The following is a 15,794-nucleotide window of genomic DNA, read 5'->3' as shown; positions in this document are numbered from 1 at the left end:
TCATTTACTACTAGAGGTTCTGACAATTATTATTATTTTTTTTTTTCAAAAAAAGTCTTGTCGCCATCTACTGGTGTAACAATGTAATTGATACAATCTTTATTTGAAGCCTTAAAGGGGGATTCTCATGCTAAACATGGCCAAAGTTTCAAAACACGAGTTGGAGTATTTCTGTTCCAAAAATTCTCTTCCAAATCATCACAGGTTTTGTTTTTTTGTTTTCGAGTATGGGCCTGAGTGACGTCAATGGGGGTGGCACACATCGCACCAGAGCGAGAGAGCAAAAGCACGCCTATCAACGTGCGATTGGGTTTACGGAAGTCATCGGCAACGCTGCACAAGTCACAGGACTGCATGAAATCAACAATGTCACCAAAGAAGTGTGTTTTTGGTTGTGAGGGAAAGATAACCTTGCTTCCCAAAGAACCCAGTGGAGCTGAGAGATTTGTGCTCTCGCATTACACTGATGCACTGATGTACATTTTGTTATTAAAATAACCATAGAAACTGATAGTTGCAATCAATTTTTATTGGTTAAAATTAATGGAAAATTATCTTGTGTTTTTCCATGGCTGCTCGAGCCTTCAGGATCGGCGCTTATGGTTTTATAAACAAGTTTTGTTGGCAATAGGCACCTAAGTGCATATAATGTAAACAACACGAACATAGTGAATTCATAAATTCATTATTCATCATTCACTATATGCTATATTCATTATAGTGATTCAAAAGTTATCCAGGGATAATGCAGTGGTGTATTGCATGTGTTTAAATACAATTGTTTAGCTGACCATTAATAGCTTGTAGACGATCGCTAAACAAATGCTGCACGTGCTCGTCACTCTTTAGCTCCGCTCACACGGCACGCCTTCAGGAGCTCGGCTGTTTTCGGAAAGACTCGGTATAGCGTATTTATCTTTTATAAATATGATTAAACTAAAGACTTTTTGGAAATATGAAGGATGCACTACTACTCTGTAGGTACTCAAGATTAACATGAGACAGAAACTGTGTGTGATACCCCCCCTTTAATTTACTTTCAAAAGTTTATTTTTATGTTGATCGCTAGACAGCAGTGTTTATTATCAAAACTATAAACTTTTATTCTAGCACTTCTGTGATCATTTTAATTATTGTAACAGAAATAATGATACAGTGTGGTTGAAAAGACTGTTTGTGAAGCTCTTTCATACCTATACACGACAACTCTCTCTGGATCAGTGACAGCGCCAACGCAGATCTGAATGTTCACTGTGATTTTGTCGAAGGTTTTATAGACACAGGTGAAATGTTGTCATTTAGGAATAATATTACATGAATCGAGAACAAGATCTTTTAATGATTAATCATGCAGCTATATCATACAGGGGTTGGAAAGATATGACAGTGAGTAAATGATGACAGAATATTCATTTTTGGGTAAACTATCCTTTTATGAATTTATAATTATACATTAGGGGTGGATAATATTTGAGATTTGCTTAAAATGTTCAGTGTCAGCCAATATTTACTAGAGACCAGAAACATGATGAAAATCTCTAACATTACATTTATTGCCAAAAAAATCATATATACAATATCTGTAAGTAAAAGATGTTTATTTGTAGACAGATGTGGATAATAGTGTGGCTGGAGTAGCTCTTACAAGTGGATCATGAATGGAAACAGCACTTCTGCCAACTCACTGTCTGTCTCAACTCGCTACAGTGGACTCTTCCAGTGTAGACAGAATAATTGATTATAAGGAGAGCAATTTGGATTATCAAGACGTGCTGCTCATGTCCGCTGTAGACACGGCATTACAGTTGATGAAGAGGTGGAGGTTTGAGCTAGCTGAACTGCTGTGCTGAAATGGGAAATTGCCCCTTCTCAACATGAAGCTTAGAGGGATTGACAGTTAGCTAGTCTCAGCCTCAGACGTCATGCCCACAGACCGTTGGCTGGACGTCCGATGCATAAGACACATTTAACTGAAAACACTTCAGGACTTTTGAAGTTGTCATCTGGTTGGTTGAATTCTACAGGATGTCCGGGAGACGTTTGTGTTGCGTTCTTTAACAGTCCGCCTGGAAACAAATGCCGTGACGCCAAACCCCCTCCTGGAAGAAGAACGCCGCCATGTTTACAACTGAGAAAGAGCACTTACCAGGATCAATGCTGGATTTTCAAAAGTATGTGAAGTTCGTGGCTTCACTGTTGCAGTAAACTTGCACAACGTTCTTTAATGAATAATAATAATTTATTATTCATTCGACTTTTCATTTTCACACCCCTAAAACAAAACGAACTGTGATTTGTTGCGTTACACGTCAGTCAAACATCCTCTTGGGCGGTCCTTGGCCAATGAAAGCTGTGATAGATTCCAGACCTTCTGCCATCAGTCTGAAGATCTGGCTACGTGACCATTAGTAGGCCACAGCATTAGCTGTAGCTGAAGCGATGCGCTAAGTCTGAGGCAGTTAGAAGGTTTGAATGGCGTGGAAGAAGTGTCATGGTTTACAGAGATGTGTGAGCGTTTGATTCCTCGTTTAGCGCTGCTCACTCAAAAGATTATTGCAAAGTGTGCTGGGCAGAGAGTGAGGAAATGTGTAAAGACATGAGTCAGGGCAGCTTTACTATGTATTCAGTGCACTCTGGAAGAATGAGATTAATCTCTTCCTTTCTGGCACCGTGAAAGATTATGCTCGGTGCATATTTGTAAGCCCCTTGCATTCATTGTTATCCAAGTGTTTACTCTTTGTTTGTCTTATCTAAGTCTACCTGCGGAAGAGCCCTAATGTACTAAGTGTGAAAGTGCCTCTGCAGATCTCGTTCGGCCTCTCTCTCACTGCTCTTTTAAATCTCTTTCCTCTGGCCAGCTCTATTCCACTCATATTAATGTAGTTGTTAACAGCTTGTGGTGGAGCGGTTTGTGTGGCTTTGGTGTCGGTACGCTTGGAAGCTGTTGGTTTGTGTCGGACTCGACGAATGATGGAGCACAGACACAGACGAGTCCCTCTGGTGCAAAGTAGTGAATGAGGGACCTGCTCACTCTTAACTAATCCATTTCTCTTTCTCTCTCTCTCTCTCTCTCTCTCTCTCTCTCTCTCTCTCTCTCTCTCTCTCTCTCTTCTGAGCATGTGTCATTGGACATTTGCCCGCAGCGAATGTAGAGCTTGTGATTTTAGAAAATTTTACATTTGTGCAGAAAGACTTTGGTAATGACTTCATATGAATCATAGCAATAGATTTATCAAAATACTACAATCTATATTAAAAATGCTAAAAAAATAATGCTCCAAAATGGATGCACAATATATCAGTGACCATAGCGATATGGGACAGACTAATTTTTTTTACAGTACCTGTTTTTTAAATCAAAAATACAGTAAAATCAGCAATATTGTGAAATATTATTACAATTTAAAATAATTGTTTTCTATTTTAATAAATTTATTCAGTTAAATGTAATTTATTCCTGTGATGACAGAGCTGAATTTTATTCCAGTCTCCAGTGTCACATGATCCTTCAGAAATCATTCTAATATGTTGATTTGGTGCTCAAGAAACATTTATTATTAATATTATCAGTATTGAAAATGTATCAGTGTTGTTTTTGCTGCTTAACATTTTTGTGGAAACAATGGTACCATTCATACATTTGTTGTAAGATTTTAAAAAGAGAGACAGCAATGAATACTTTTATTCATCAAGGATGCAATAAATTGATAAAAATTGACAATGAAAAAAATTCTATTTAATAAATGCATTAATAAATGTATTAAATAACCTTAATAAATGCAAATAAATGCTGTTCATTGAACTTTCTATTTATCAAAAAATCCTGAAAAGGTATCACCATTTCCACAAAAATGTTAAGCAGCAAAAACAGTTTTAACATTGATAATAATAATAAGAAATATTTCTTGAGCAGCAAATCAGTATTTTAGAATGATTTCTGAAGGATCATGTGACACTGAATCCGTCAGAATCATTGATTCCGAGTTTAGAATTGACTCACAGAAATTATTCAATTATAACATTTCTGTCTTAGTTGTGAGATGATGTAGGGAAAAGGCACATTAAAATCCTTGCCATATTCACAATATTTTTCTATTTTATATTGCTAGTAAGATCGAAAAATATTTCAAGAATATGGTTACCGCTGCGTATGTCGCAGTAAGTGGACAATTGAAAATGAATGGGTTCTGTTTGCTTTTTAGCTGTCAATCTCTGCCAATTTACACACCGCTTTAGAGATGATCATGATTTTCATTGGCATCACTTTGATGCTTAAGTGTTTGTCTCACTCTGTTTCTTTAGTCCCTGTTGGATCTGATTGATTTTAGAGGCAGCTTGTATGTTTTCATGCACGTCCTGATATTGCTGAGTTAGATGCGTTCCTGGATCAACATATTTTGTTGATCCTGGAGCAACATTCTAGTCTGAAAATTTAGTCTTAACCCTATTCCTGCCCCTAAACCTAACCCTACCCAAAAGTTATCCCAAAAATCAGAGGGAAATGATAGATGAATAACACTGATGTAGAAGCACCAATTCATGATTTTAAGCCTAAACTTGACAATCTGTAAACTTGTCCCTTAAATCTGATTGGTTGATTTGAATGTTGTTCCAGGAACATGTTGAACTCAGCAATATCAGGTTATGCGTGTTTTCACACTGTAGCACCTATACACTGAATATCGCTGCTCTTTTGTTTTCTGATATCTCCTTTCTCTCTTTCTTTTTTGTCTCATTGTCTTTCTCGCTTTCTTTCTGTGTCTGCAGGAGTCGGAAGATTCAGATCCGGAACATTCCTCCTCATCTCCAGTGGGAGGTGAGTGTGTAACTGCTCGTGCAGAGAGAACAGTGTGTGTGTGGTCAGGACTCTGTCTGTCTCTTATGGGCTGCAGCGCTTCATTCTCTAACTGACGATGCATTAGAGAAGCTCCGCCCATACACACAAATACACTTCCTCTGCAGTCCGTGTGAATCTGTCTGGAGAGCGTTCAGCCCTGGTGACCCGATTGTAAATCCTGATGACATCATCACAGTGAGCTCTGGCCCACTTACACGCTCTCACACACGTTCGTGTATTTGGACACTGTGCTTCTGTATTCTGCGTTGCTTTCTTGAGTTTAGTGGTTCACTGTGTAAAAATTGATGTGTTCATTCTATACCAAGCAGTTACTACACACATAAGAGGTCATTTTGGTGACATTTGCACATCATTTTTGAATATGGACAACTTTTGTTAGAACTGTAGAATATCATTGAATAATAAAAAATGCAGTCTTTTTCTCAAACAAAACTATGAAATGACAAGAGTTACAATACTATTCAAAAGTTTGGGATCAGTAATATTTTTTAAATACTTTTATTCATTAAGGATGCATTAAATTGATCAAAAGTGACAGTAAAGTCATTTATAATGATACAAAACATTTCTACTTCAAATAAATGCTGAACTTTCTATGAAAAAGATGTATCATTGATTCTACAAAAATATTAAGCAGCACAATTGTTTTCAACGTTGATAATAATAAGAAATGTTTCTTGAGCAGCAAGTCATCATATTAGAATGATTTTTGAAGATCAAGTGACACTGAAGACTAGAATAATAATGTTGAAAATTTAGCTTTGCCATCACAGCTATAAATAACATTTTATGATGATTCATTTACAACGTTCAGCAAGAGCACGTTCAGATAATTAGCCTATTTAACACTGTTAACACATTCAGTTAATCAACACAATTAGTGAGATAAGAGTTATATATACAGCAGACTTACGTCTGTTCCATGAGTTTTCCAGCATTTGGGCCCCGCCCTAAGTGCCCATCATGCCTGAATATGAGCTTCTCCCATCCGATGAAGAATCTTTCCTCCATAGGGAATCGCCATGCAATCCACCGGCCTAAGGAGCTGCTATCCTATGCCTAACACCGCCGCTGTTTTCCCAGCATCGTCTCAAAGGCGTTAGTCCTTCTGATCAGGTCACCGCATCCCAAAACGCAGAGGCCTACCGCATCTTTCTCCACTCAGTCACTCTGTCATAGAGAAATGGACATTTTAAAGCCATTTTATGGAAATATTCAACCTGTAAGTTTTTCTGCAGTTTTTCAATTCTTTTTCTAAAACCAACCGTGCAAGTAAGGCACCGTGCAAGTGTTGCCTAGAGATGTGAGCCCCAAGCTCACATCTCTAGGCAACACCAGCTTCCTCCAACAGAGGAACAGGCCTTTTACCAGTGCCAGGCTGCCTCAGCATGCCCAAGCCAGTGCCGCAGGTCAGATTCCCTCCAATGTAGCTAAGAGAGCGAGCAAAGCCTGCAAGGCCCCAAACTCGCCAGCCCTTCTACGAGCATCAGGTCGTGCCCCAGACTCCGGCGCTGCAAAACCTCACTCTCCCTCCCTTACCACTCAGCGTGTAACTGCAGCTCCTCCAGCTATTGTGCTATTCATTGCTATGCCTGCCAGCTTCCCCTTAGCCTCCCAACCTTTTCACTCCTGCCGCCTCCAACTCTCCTTTCCGTTGCCTCCAGCTCCTGTAGCAGCTCCAGAGAGTGAGGCTGCCTCCGTTAGCTTTGCAGGCCCAGGGGTCTCAGTACTTTCCCTCAGCTGTTTCTAACCCCTCCCTCTTCCCTGTGGCCTACAGTCCCAGCAGCAGAAGCTAGCGCAAGGCTGCCTCTGCTAATGACACATGTTCACAAGGCTAATTTTCCTCCCCCTTTTCCCTCTTGCTCTCTCTCTCTCTACGTTCCTCCTCAAGCCCAAGGGGCTGATCCAAATGTGAAGCTGCCACTGCAAACAATAGAGGGCCCATCTCCTCTGCCTCCCAACTCTCTCCTTCAGTCTAAATCTCAATATACACTCTTCACTGCAACACCGCTGCTTGTTCCATCAAACACTGATGCCTCAGAGCCACCCCTAGTGGCTCCATTTTTCCAGTCACTCTTTTCGCATCGGGGCAGCAACCACAGCAGACCAAAAAGGCCTCTCCCAGCAGCAGATCCAAGTTCTCAGACAATGCTCTTCAGATGCTTTTAAAAGCTACATCAGGTCCAATGGGTCCCACATCAAAAAAGCCCACCAAACCCACATTGGCTAAACTATCTTTGGGCAACAGCAAGTGGGACTTACCCATCCGAGGCCGTGAGTTTCGAACCCCTGTCAGATGCTGCGAGATCTCCCCTGGTCGAGTGACCATGCTTTCTCCGTTTAACCCTGGGTGGGGCTCACCCGTCCAATGCTGTGAGTATTGAACTCCCTTTGGATTCTGCGAGAGCCCTCCTGGTCAAGCAACTATGCCTTTCTCCATCCGACTGCTGGAGAGGCTTACCCGTCCAATGCTGAGAGTATTGAACTCCCGTCAGATGCTGCGAGAGCTGTCCCGGCGGGGCATTTCAAATCACGTTCACCCTGTCGTTGGCCTGTAGGGCCCACTGGCCCGGCTCCGTGAGTTGCTCCTATCGGAAGCTACGTGGACCCCCCTCATTAGATAGCTCAAATCACGATGCACCTCGTCATCGGCTGGTAGGGTCCACCCGTCCGACACCTCGAGCTGCTCCCACCGGAGGCTATGTGGGCCTTCCCGGTTAAGCAGTTTGAGCCATGTTCACGTCGTTGTGGGCCGGTAGGGTCCACATGTCTGATGCTGTGAGCTGCTTTCTTTAATGGCTGCGTGGGCCCACCCGATCAAATGACTAGGCTTCTTCTTCTGCTTGGTGAGCATAAGAGACTTCTTTCAAAAACATTATAAATCTTACCAACCCCAAACTTTTGAACAGCAGTCTATGTACCATAGATGTATTCTATCTAAAACAGTTTATGTGTGAATAATATTTTTTGCTGATTGTTTTGAACTGTTTGTGCTCTTCTCATGACAGGTTTTGGACAGCCTGTTAGCAGAGTATGGTACTGTAGAAAATGTGGAACAAGGTAAAGACTTGCCATAGTATGAAATAACTATACTTGCATATATAGTGCACTATATTTTTTGTTTTGCTTTCTTCTTTATCGTGCTTGCAGCTTTTGTGATCTAATATTAATTGAAAGACTGCATGAAATATTTGAAAATTAAATATTTTTTTATTTGTCACACTGCAGGACCATTAAAATGAACTAGTGAGACAAAATAGTAAACAATGGTGAAGAATTTAAAAAAAAATGTTCACAATTAAGGTTGTCAGAAATTTATATATTATGCAATTGAACACATTCCCATAATTATTTAAAATTAGCGTAAATATTTTATTAAAACAGTGACGTGACGTGCAGTGTGTTTTTTTTTCTCATTTGTTTGATTAATATTAACGACAATAGAAACTGACAGGTCTGTTAGGCTCTCCACAAAGAGTCTGCATTACTATGAAGCATGAGCAGAGCATGCACACAAATAGTATTGACTTTTGACGTCCCTACTAACTACAGCATATACAAAATGCACTTTCTTTTAATACATTAATTTCTTCTCTGTTGGGCAGAAACCTTGTATGTCCAAAACCATTACTTTTCTGGAAAAAATACTGTATTTTTTAAATAATTAAACTGTGTTTTCAATGTTGATTATTGTGGCTTTAGTTACGGTCAGACACTTGCATGTGTCATGATATTAACATTATACCAAAATCAAGCTCAAATTGCGAGGTTACAAAGTTACAAGGTTACATTTCTGAGCAGCGAATTTCTGAGAATTCGGACAATCGTGCTTTGTCCATCCTAAGAATGGCCGCATCTGAAGCAGTAAGTGCATTACATTGTATTTTCATACATTTTGGTCATTTGACCAAAACACACACTATTTAAGACACTCTTTTCTGCTCCTCAAATATATAATACATACATACATGTTTGTGTGTGTGTGTATACAGTGGGTACGGAAAGTATTCAGACCCCCTTAAATTTTTCACTCTTTCTTATATTGCAGCCATTTGCTAAAATCATTTAAGTTCATTTTTTTTTCTCATTAATGTACACACAGCACCCCATATTGACAGAAAAACACAGAATTGTTGACATTTTTGCAGATTTATTAAAAAAGAAAAACTGAAATATCACATGGTCCTAAGTATTCAGACCCTTTGCTGTGACACTCATATATTTAACTCAGGTGCTGTCCATTTCTTCTGATCATCCTTGAGATGGTTCTACACCTTCATTTGAGTCCAGCTGTGTTTGATTATACTGATTCGGACTTGATTAGGAAAGCCACACACCTGTCTATATAAGACCTTATAGCTCACAGTGCATGTCGGAGCACATGAGAATCATGAGGTCACAGGAACTGCCTGAAGAGCTCAGAGACAGAATTGTGGCAAGGCACAGATCTGGCCAAGGTTACACAAACATTTTTGCTGCACTTAAGGTTCCTAAGAGCACAGTGGCCTCCATAATCCTTAAATGGAAGATGTTTGGGACGACCAGAACCCTTCCTAGAGTTGGTCGTCCAGACAAACTGAGCTATCGGGGGAGAAGAGCCTTGGTGAGAGAGGTAAAGAAGAATCCAAAGATCACTGTGGCTGAGCTCCAGAGATGCAGTCGGGAGATGGGAGAAAGTTGTAGAAAGTCAACCATCACTGCAGCCCTCCATCAGTTGGGGCTTTATGGCAGAGTGGCCCGACGGAAGCCTCTCCTCAGTGCAAGACACATGAAGGACAAGACACCATCTTGGAGTCCTTCAGGTGTTTTTTAGCCAACTCCATGCGGGCTTTCATGTGTCTTGCACTGAGGAGAGGCTTCCGTCGGCCACTCTGCCATAAAGCCCCAACTGGTGATGGTTGACTTTCTACAACTTTCTCCCATCTCCCGACTGCATCTCTGGAGCTCAGCCACAGTGATCTTTGGGTTCTTCTTTACCTCTCTCACCAAGGCTCTTCTCCCCCGATAGCTCAGTTTGGCTGGACGGCCAGCTCTAGTAAGGGTTCTGGTCGTCCCAAACGTCTTCCATTTAAGGATTATGGAGGCCTCTGTGCTCTTAGGAATCTTAAGTACAGCAGAACTTTTTTTGTAACCTTGGCCAGATCTGTGCCTTGCCACAATTCTGTCTCTGAGCTCTTCAGGCAGTTCCTTTGACCTCATGATTCTCATGTGCTCCGACATGCACTGTGAGCTGTAAGGTCTTATATAGACAGGTGTGTTGCTTTCCTAATCAAGTCCGAATCAGTACAATCAAACACAGCTGGACTCATGAAGGTGTAGAACCATCTCAAGGATGATCAGAAGAAATGGACAGCACCTGAGTTAAATATATGAATGTCACAGCAAAGGGTCTGAATACTTAGGACCATGTGATATTTCAGTTTTTCTTTTTTAATAAATCTGCAAAAATGTCAACAATTCTGTGTTTTTCTGTCAATATGGGGTGCTGTGTGTACATTAATGAGAAGAAAAAATGAACTTAAATGATTTTAGCAAATGGCTGCAATATAAGAAAGAGTGAAAAATTTAAGGGGGTCTGAATACTTTCCATACCCACTGTATATAATATATATATATATATATATATATATATATATATATATATATATATATATATATATATATATATATATATATATATATATATATATATATATATATAATATGTTTTTTGCAAAACCCACAGACAGAAGTAAAGGACTATTGACTACAGAGACGATGTGTGCATTTAGATCACACGTTATCCAAACTTAAATCACATCAACACATGCTGCCAGTGGAGAGATGTCTCAGTTGTGAGATTCTGTAATTGTCTTTCCCAAAAGAGAGAGAGGGGGTGGTGGATGAGCTGTGTGAGACTGCGTGAATGAGAGGAAGTCACAGACAGTGCATGAGAGAGGGATGAACTTTGCTGAAATGAGCGGGGTGGCAGCGCGACAGTGTGTGGATTGAAGTGGGAGAGTGTGGCGAGGCTCCAGCTGAAATGTGTGTGTTTTCAGGGAGGAGCGGCATGGTAATAAGGAGGAAAATGTAGGCGCCTATGGTCTCTCTCACTCACAGCTAAGACAGATTGTGTTTACACCTGGTTTTAACATGTGTCTTCTGTGGCCACTTGTGATTCATGAAACACATCACTTACTTTATCAGTGTGTTCATTTAATGTTGATACAGTGGTGCTTCACATGAGCTTTCATTGTATGTTGATATCAGACACAGTTTACACCTTTTATGTAGTTCATAATCAAAACACTCTAGTCTTAGTAAATGTAAAAGTGATATCCAGAATGAGAGTCTAAAATAAAGAGAAAATATTTTAAAGAACTGGTTAAAAACACATGTGCAAAGATCTTAGAAATGCATTCTTTGTATTTATGTTGGTTTTAAATGGTTTTGAATGTTTTTCAAGTAAAGTTTATATTTAAAAATGTTTAAAAGAATACCTTGAATATATGTGAATGACATTTTTACAAAAACCATGAATTATTCATTCATAAGTAATATTAAGTTTTTGGGGATATGTTACAACTGAACTAATTTTGTCTTGTAAAAAGTTAAATCATCTGATAATTTGTCATATTTTATATAACAATAAACTATTAATAAGCACTAAATTAATTTGCTAAAGCATTTTATGTTTTTCTAAGAAATAAATGATTATGACAAATGACTTAATCTGTTTTTTTTTTTAATCTGTTCTTTCTTTCAATATGATATCAGAAGAGCTTATCCTCCTGACATTTGTGAATGTATGCCCTTAAAAAAATGTAGAAATTAAAAACATGCTCATAATAGAAGTGGTATATTCAAGCTATTCTATTTTTTAAAGCAACTTTGAATAAGTTGATAGATGCAAAAACATCACATTATACCAAAAACTACAGAAATTCTAATACAGTCTAAATCGGTTAATGATTATTTAATAACTTAATAATGTAGTTAATAATTGTAACTCCGGAATTGTTTAGAAAAGGAATCTCATCCAAACAGTCCCATTTTCTATTGATGTGTCTTCATTGGTGACACTCATTGGTTCTGAGATTGAACGCTTGAGCCGCCTTATAGTGAGGCTTTGTGGTTGTCTTCATGTGTGAAGCTCTGGATTTCTGCCCAGCCATCCCACTTAACTTCCTCCAGACAGACCGTCTAGTCCTCTAGATACACAACTCCATCTAATCAATAAAGAGGCAGGCTTTACTCTTAAAAATACTGTGCACATACACATTGTCTCTGCAGTGGTTTCTGTCTGTAATTATTGAAATGGCCTTAGAGGAATTCTTGTAATGTGGCACAGCTTTCATTTAGTCCCATTCCACAGTCTTCAGAAAGTATAATACGGTTTGACCTTTTAACAGGTCATGAGCTGTACGCAGGTGCTATAGTTAGCAGTTGGACGTGTGTAGCAGCAAAAGCTCTTGAAGTTGGAGGGTCTTGCCCTCATTGTGTCTGTATTAGATGATACACAGAGCTTTGATCCATGGACGTCAGGGTTGCTTTGTGCTTCTCCTGTGAATTACATATGTGGCCATGGCACAGTAGTCCTCATTTTATATGCAGACACACACAAGCGGTGCTTCACAGCATTAGTGTAAAACTGCGTTTGTTTGTCTTTATGCATCTAATACAAAAGCTTGCAGTCTCACATGCTTATGAATATGTCCAAGCTCTCAGTTTCTAAATATTGATTTTTCTTTCCCTCTCTCACCTGATTTCATTTGCTCTTTCTTTTTGCAGTTAACACTGATACAGAAACAGCAGTGGTGAATGTGACATACTCGACAAAAGAGGAGGCTAAAATGTAAGAATTTAAGAATAAAAGTTTTTTTTATTTATTTATTTTTTATTTTTTTTATTCTTCATATGGATGGATGGTATCATATGTAACAGTATAAATGTATCATGGTAATGGTATGTCAAAAAACTTTTTATTGTAGTAATGTTTGCTCATTTTGCTTAATAATATTTTTAAAATATCTAATATTTTTAATATAAAATATATAATTTTAGACATTTCATTAAATGTATATATTGCTAAGCTTGATGGTGATCGTATTTTTAATTTATGTATTTAAGTACTTGTATAAAAAACTGACATACACCACTACTGTGAAATAAAATTACTATTTAATAAAATGAAATATTGTGTCACATTAATAGTATATATACATTTTTTTCCTAAAGATTTTGATCCAAAAATGTTTTATATATTACATAATCAATTAGTAATGTCTGTTTATTTTAATTTTGTGACATTTCTACTTAAATTAAAGAGACTTCATTGTGGTTTTCTTTTTGTGAAAAATTGTCTGACATTAGTGCAAAAACTGCTACACATTATGAGTTTGCCATTGTAAAATAGCAGCTAAATATACACTTGTAAAAGTAAATGCATATCAGCCGTTATTAATGCATTGAAGTTGTCTGCATTGGACATCTTCTGCAGAACCTCCACCGGTTGACACAACTGTCACTAGGTATATACCATTATACTGCCAGCCCTGATTTTTCATTTAAATAAATAACATTATAAAACTCTCCTCCATTGTATTCGACTGATAATTTTCTCCATCTGTGTCTTCAGAGCTGTAGAGAAGTTAACAGGACAGACGTTTGAGGATTACTCCTTTAAAGTGTCTTATATTTTGGATATGGATGCTGCTCCACCCCTGCCTGCGACCCGAAATCGCCGGGGTGGAAGGACTTCGCGGGAACAGGACTCCCAGCCTGGGACCTCTGGAGGCTCCCTGGGGCTCCGACAGAAGCAGCCAGACTTCCCCCTGCGCATGCTGGTGCCCACGCAGTTTGTGGGAGCCATCATTGGCAAAGAGGGTCTCACAATCAAAAACATAACCAAACAGACACAGTCTAAGTGAGTGATGTATTGATGTGGTTAATAAGATTCTGAAGATTTCATTTGGTGCACCTCAATTAACATAAATACAATTATTATTTTTATAATTATTTATAATTTATTAATTGCAATTGTGATATGCACAACAATTCAAAAGTTTGGGTTCAGTAAATTTTTTTTATATATATATATATATATATATATATATATATATATATATATATATATATATATATATATATATATATATATATATATATATATATATATATATATATATTTGAACTTAAAAAACTTAATAAAGTGCAATAATGCTATTATCAATTATTTCATTTTTTTTTTTGTTATATTTAATGGGTCACACTATGTGCTGTGTGAGAACCAACCTGAATCTCCCAGTGCTCTCATGAGAACCACACTTAAAAAATGTATGTGCACCTCTGATTATAAACGCCTGCTTGATGACAGTGACAACTCTTCATGAAGCTTTGTTTGATCTCTGCTGAATGGTCATGTTCCCATCCTGCTGATAGGGTGGACATCCATCGTAAGGAAAATGCGGGAGCAGCAGAGAAGCCCATCACCATCCACTCCACTCCTGAGGGCTGCTCCGCCGCATGCCGTATGATCATGGACATCATGCAGAAAGAGGCCGATGACACGAAGGTGTAAGTCTGAATCTTCTAAAGTCTGTTTATTTTCACTCTTTAAATACATCTCTGTAATTGCCAGCTTGTGATCTTGCTTCTGTAGAACTGAGGATATTCCTATGAAGATCCTGGCCCACAACAGTCTGGTCGGAAGACTGATTGGGAAGGAGGGCAGGAACCTGAAGAAGATTGAAGAAGAGACAGAGACCAAGATAACCATCTCCTCGTGAGTGTCTGTTACGTTTGATGGCTTTCAGCAGGTGAAAACAAAGAAAGCTCATAATTATTTCGCTATTATGGCTGTTATTTTAAAGTCTATTATGTTTTGTTTTTTTAAAATTAAAACATCAGTCACCCTACATCTCTTGTTTTAATAGGTAATACTGTGTTCCCTTTTGATATGGTTCACTCGCATTCCGTCTGCTTTTCAGCTAACGCTTATGGGGAAAACTCCTGTTTTCTCTGCATTCTGAAAGCCTGATTGTTCACGTCTGTGCAGTTGCACAGACAAATGCCCCCCAGAATGGATAGGGTTGACTGCCTATAAAGTCACTCAGAAATGCCTGTATTTGAGACCTTCAGCACAAAGATCATCTCGCTGCTCCGAAGAAGACTGAAGCCTTGACTCTCTTCTCACCATTGAACGAGCCCTCGCAGCAGAAAGAAGATGCCTTAAGCTGATCCAGCGATTTCCTCTGAGGCTATCTGGCGAAAACTAAAAGAGCCAATTTTAAGAGCAGATTTCAAAGAGCATTTCTTGCAATGTTGTTGCAAATGTTGCGCCGCAAGTGCGGCTCATGCAGGGCTTCCCTGCCCGCTCTAGATGAGCACACTGAGAGCTTCACACAGCTGAACCTTGCAATGCTGCATGCCCAAATTGTGTTCTTCAGCAACCCGCCTGCTTCCTCATCTCCTTCCCCTGTTGAGCCAAGGCGAAAGAAAAATTGGAACCGGAGCAGCAAGGCAGACACGAACTCGTATTGGCCCAATGCCCGCATGCCTCAATCTCCCCTCAGCTTAACCTGCAAAGATCATCTTCAGTCATCTGGCACGAGTGGTATGGTCTCATTTGGCGGACCTGACAATGAGTTTGACTCTGTGTCTCTGGCCACCTCAGAATGCGAAGTGATGACTCCACCGTTGACTTGCCCACAGATCCCTGCTCCTCAGCCATCTGGAGAACTTTGGTTTCAGGGTCAATTTTAGCAAGAGCTCGCTGCTCCCCAGCCAATACATCTTGATCCTGTGGGCGGTTTTCAACTCAGCTCTAATGCAGGCTTGGCTCTCTCAAGAGTGCGCCTTGAAAATCAGGAGTATGGCAGCCTCATTCAGGGTAGGTCCCTTCTACCTTTCAAGAGGTTTCAAAAGCTACTGGGCCTCATTTCAGCAGCCTCCTCAG

General features: G+C 39.2%; 1 protein-coding gene across 4 annotated transcripts in view; it reads left to right on the top strand.

Annotated features, from left to right (window-relative positions):
* Nucleotides 1–15,794, top strand: part of igf2bp2a (insulin-like growth factor 2 mRNA binding protein 2a) — a 72,917-nt gene that overhangs the window by 36,967 nt on the left and 20,156 nt on the right. For all 4 annotated transcript variants that reach the window (XM_067408531.1, XM_067408530.1, XM_067408528.1 and 1 more), the window contains exons 3-8: nt 4,768–4,816; nt 7,867–7,918; nt 12,629–12,692; nt 13,476–13,763; nt 14,279–14,413; nt 14,499–14,621. In XM_067408531.1, coding sequence (XP_067264632.1) covers nt 4,768–4,816; nt 7,867–7,918; nt 12,629–12,692; nt 13,476–13,763; nt 14,279–14,413; nt 14,499–14,621 — 711 coding nt within the window. The remainder of the gene's footprint in view (nt 1–4,767; nt 4,817–7,866; nt 7,919–12,628; nt 12,693–13,475; nt 13,764–14,278; nt 14,414–14,498; nt 14,622–15,794) is intronic.

This window comes from Chanodichthys erythropterus, chromosome 14 (assembly GCF_024489055.1).
Source record: "Chanodichthys erythropterus isolate Z2021 chromosome 14, ASM2448905v1, whole genome shotgun sequence".
NCBI lineage: Eukaryota > Metazoa > Chordata > Actinopteri > Cypriniformes > Xenocyprididae > Chanodichthys > Chanodichthys erythropterus.
The sequence above is the reverse complement of the archived record's forward strand: the minus strand, read 5'-3'. Positions and strand labels throughout refer to the sequence as shown.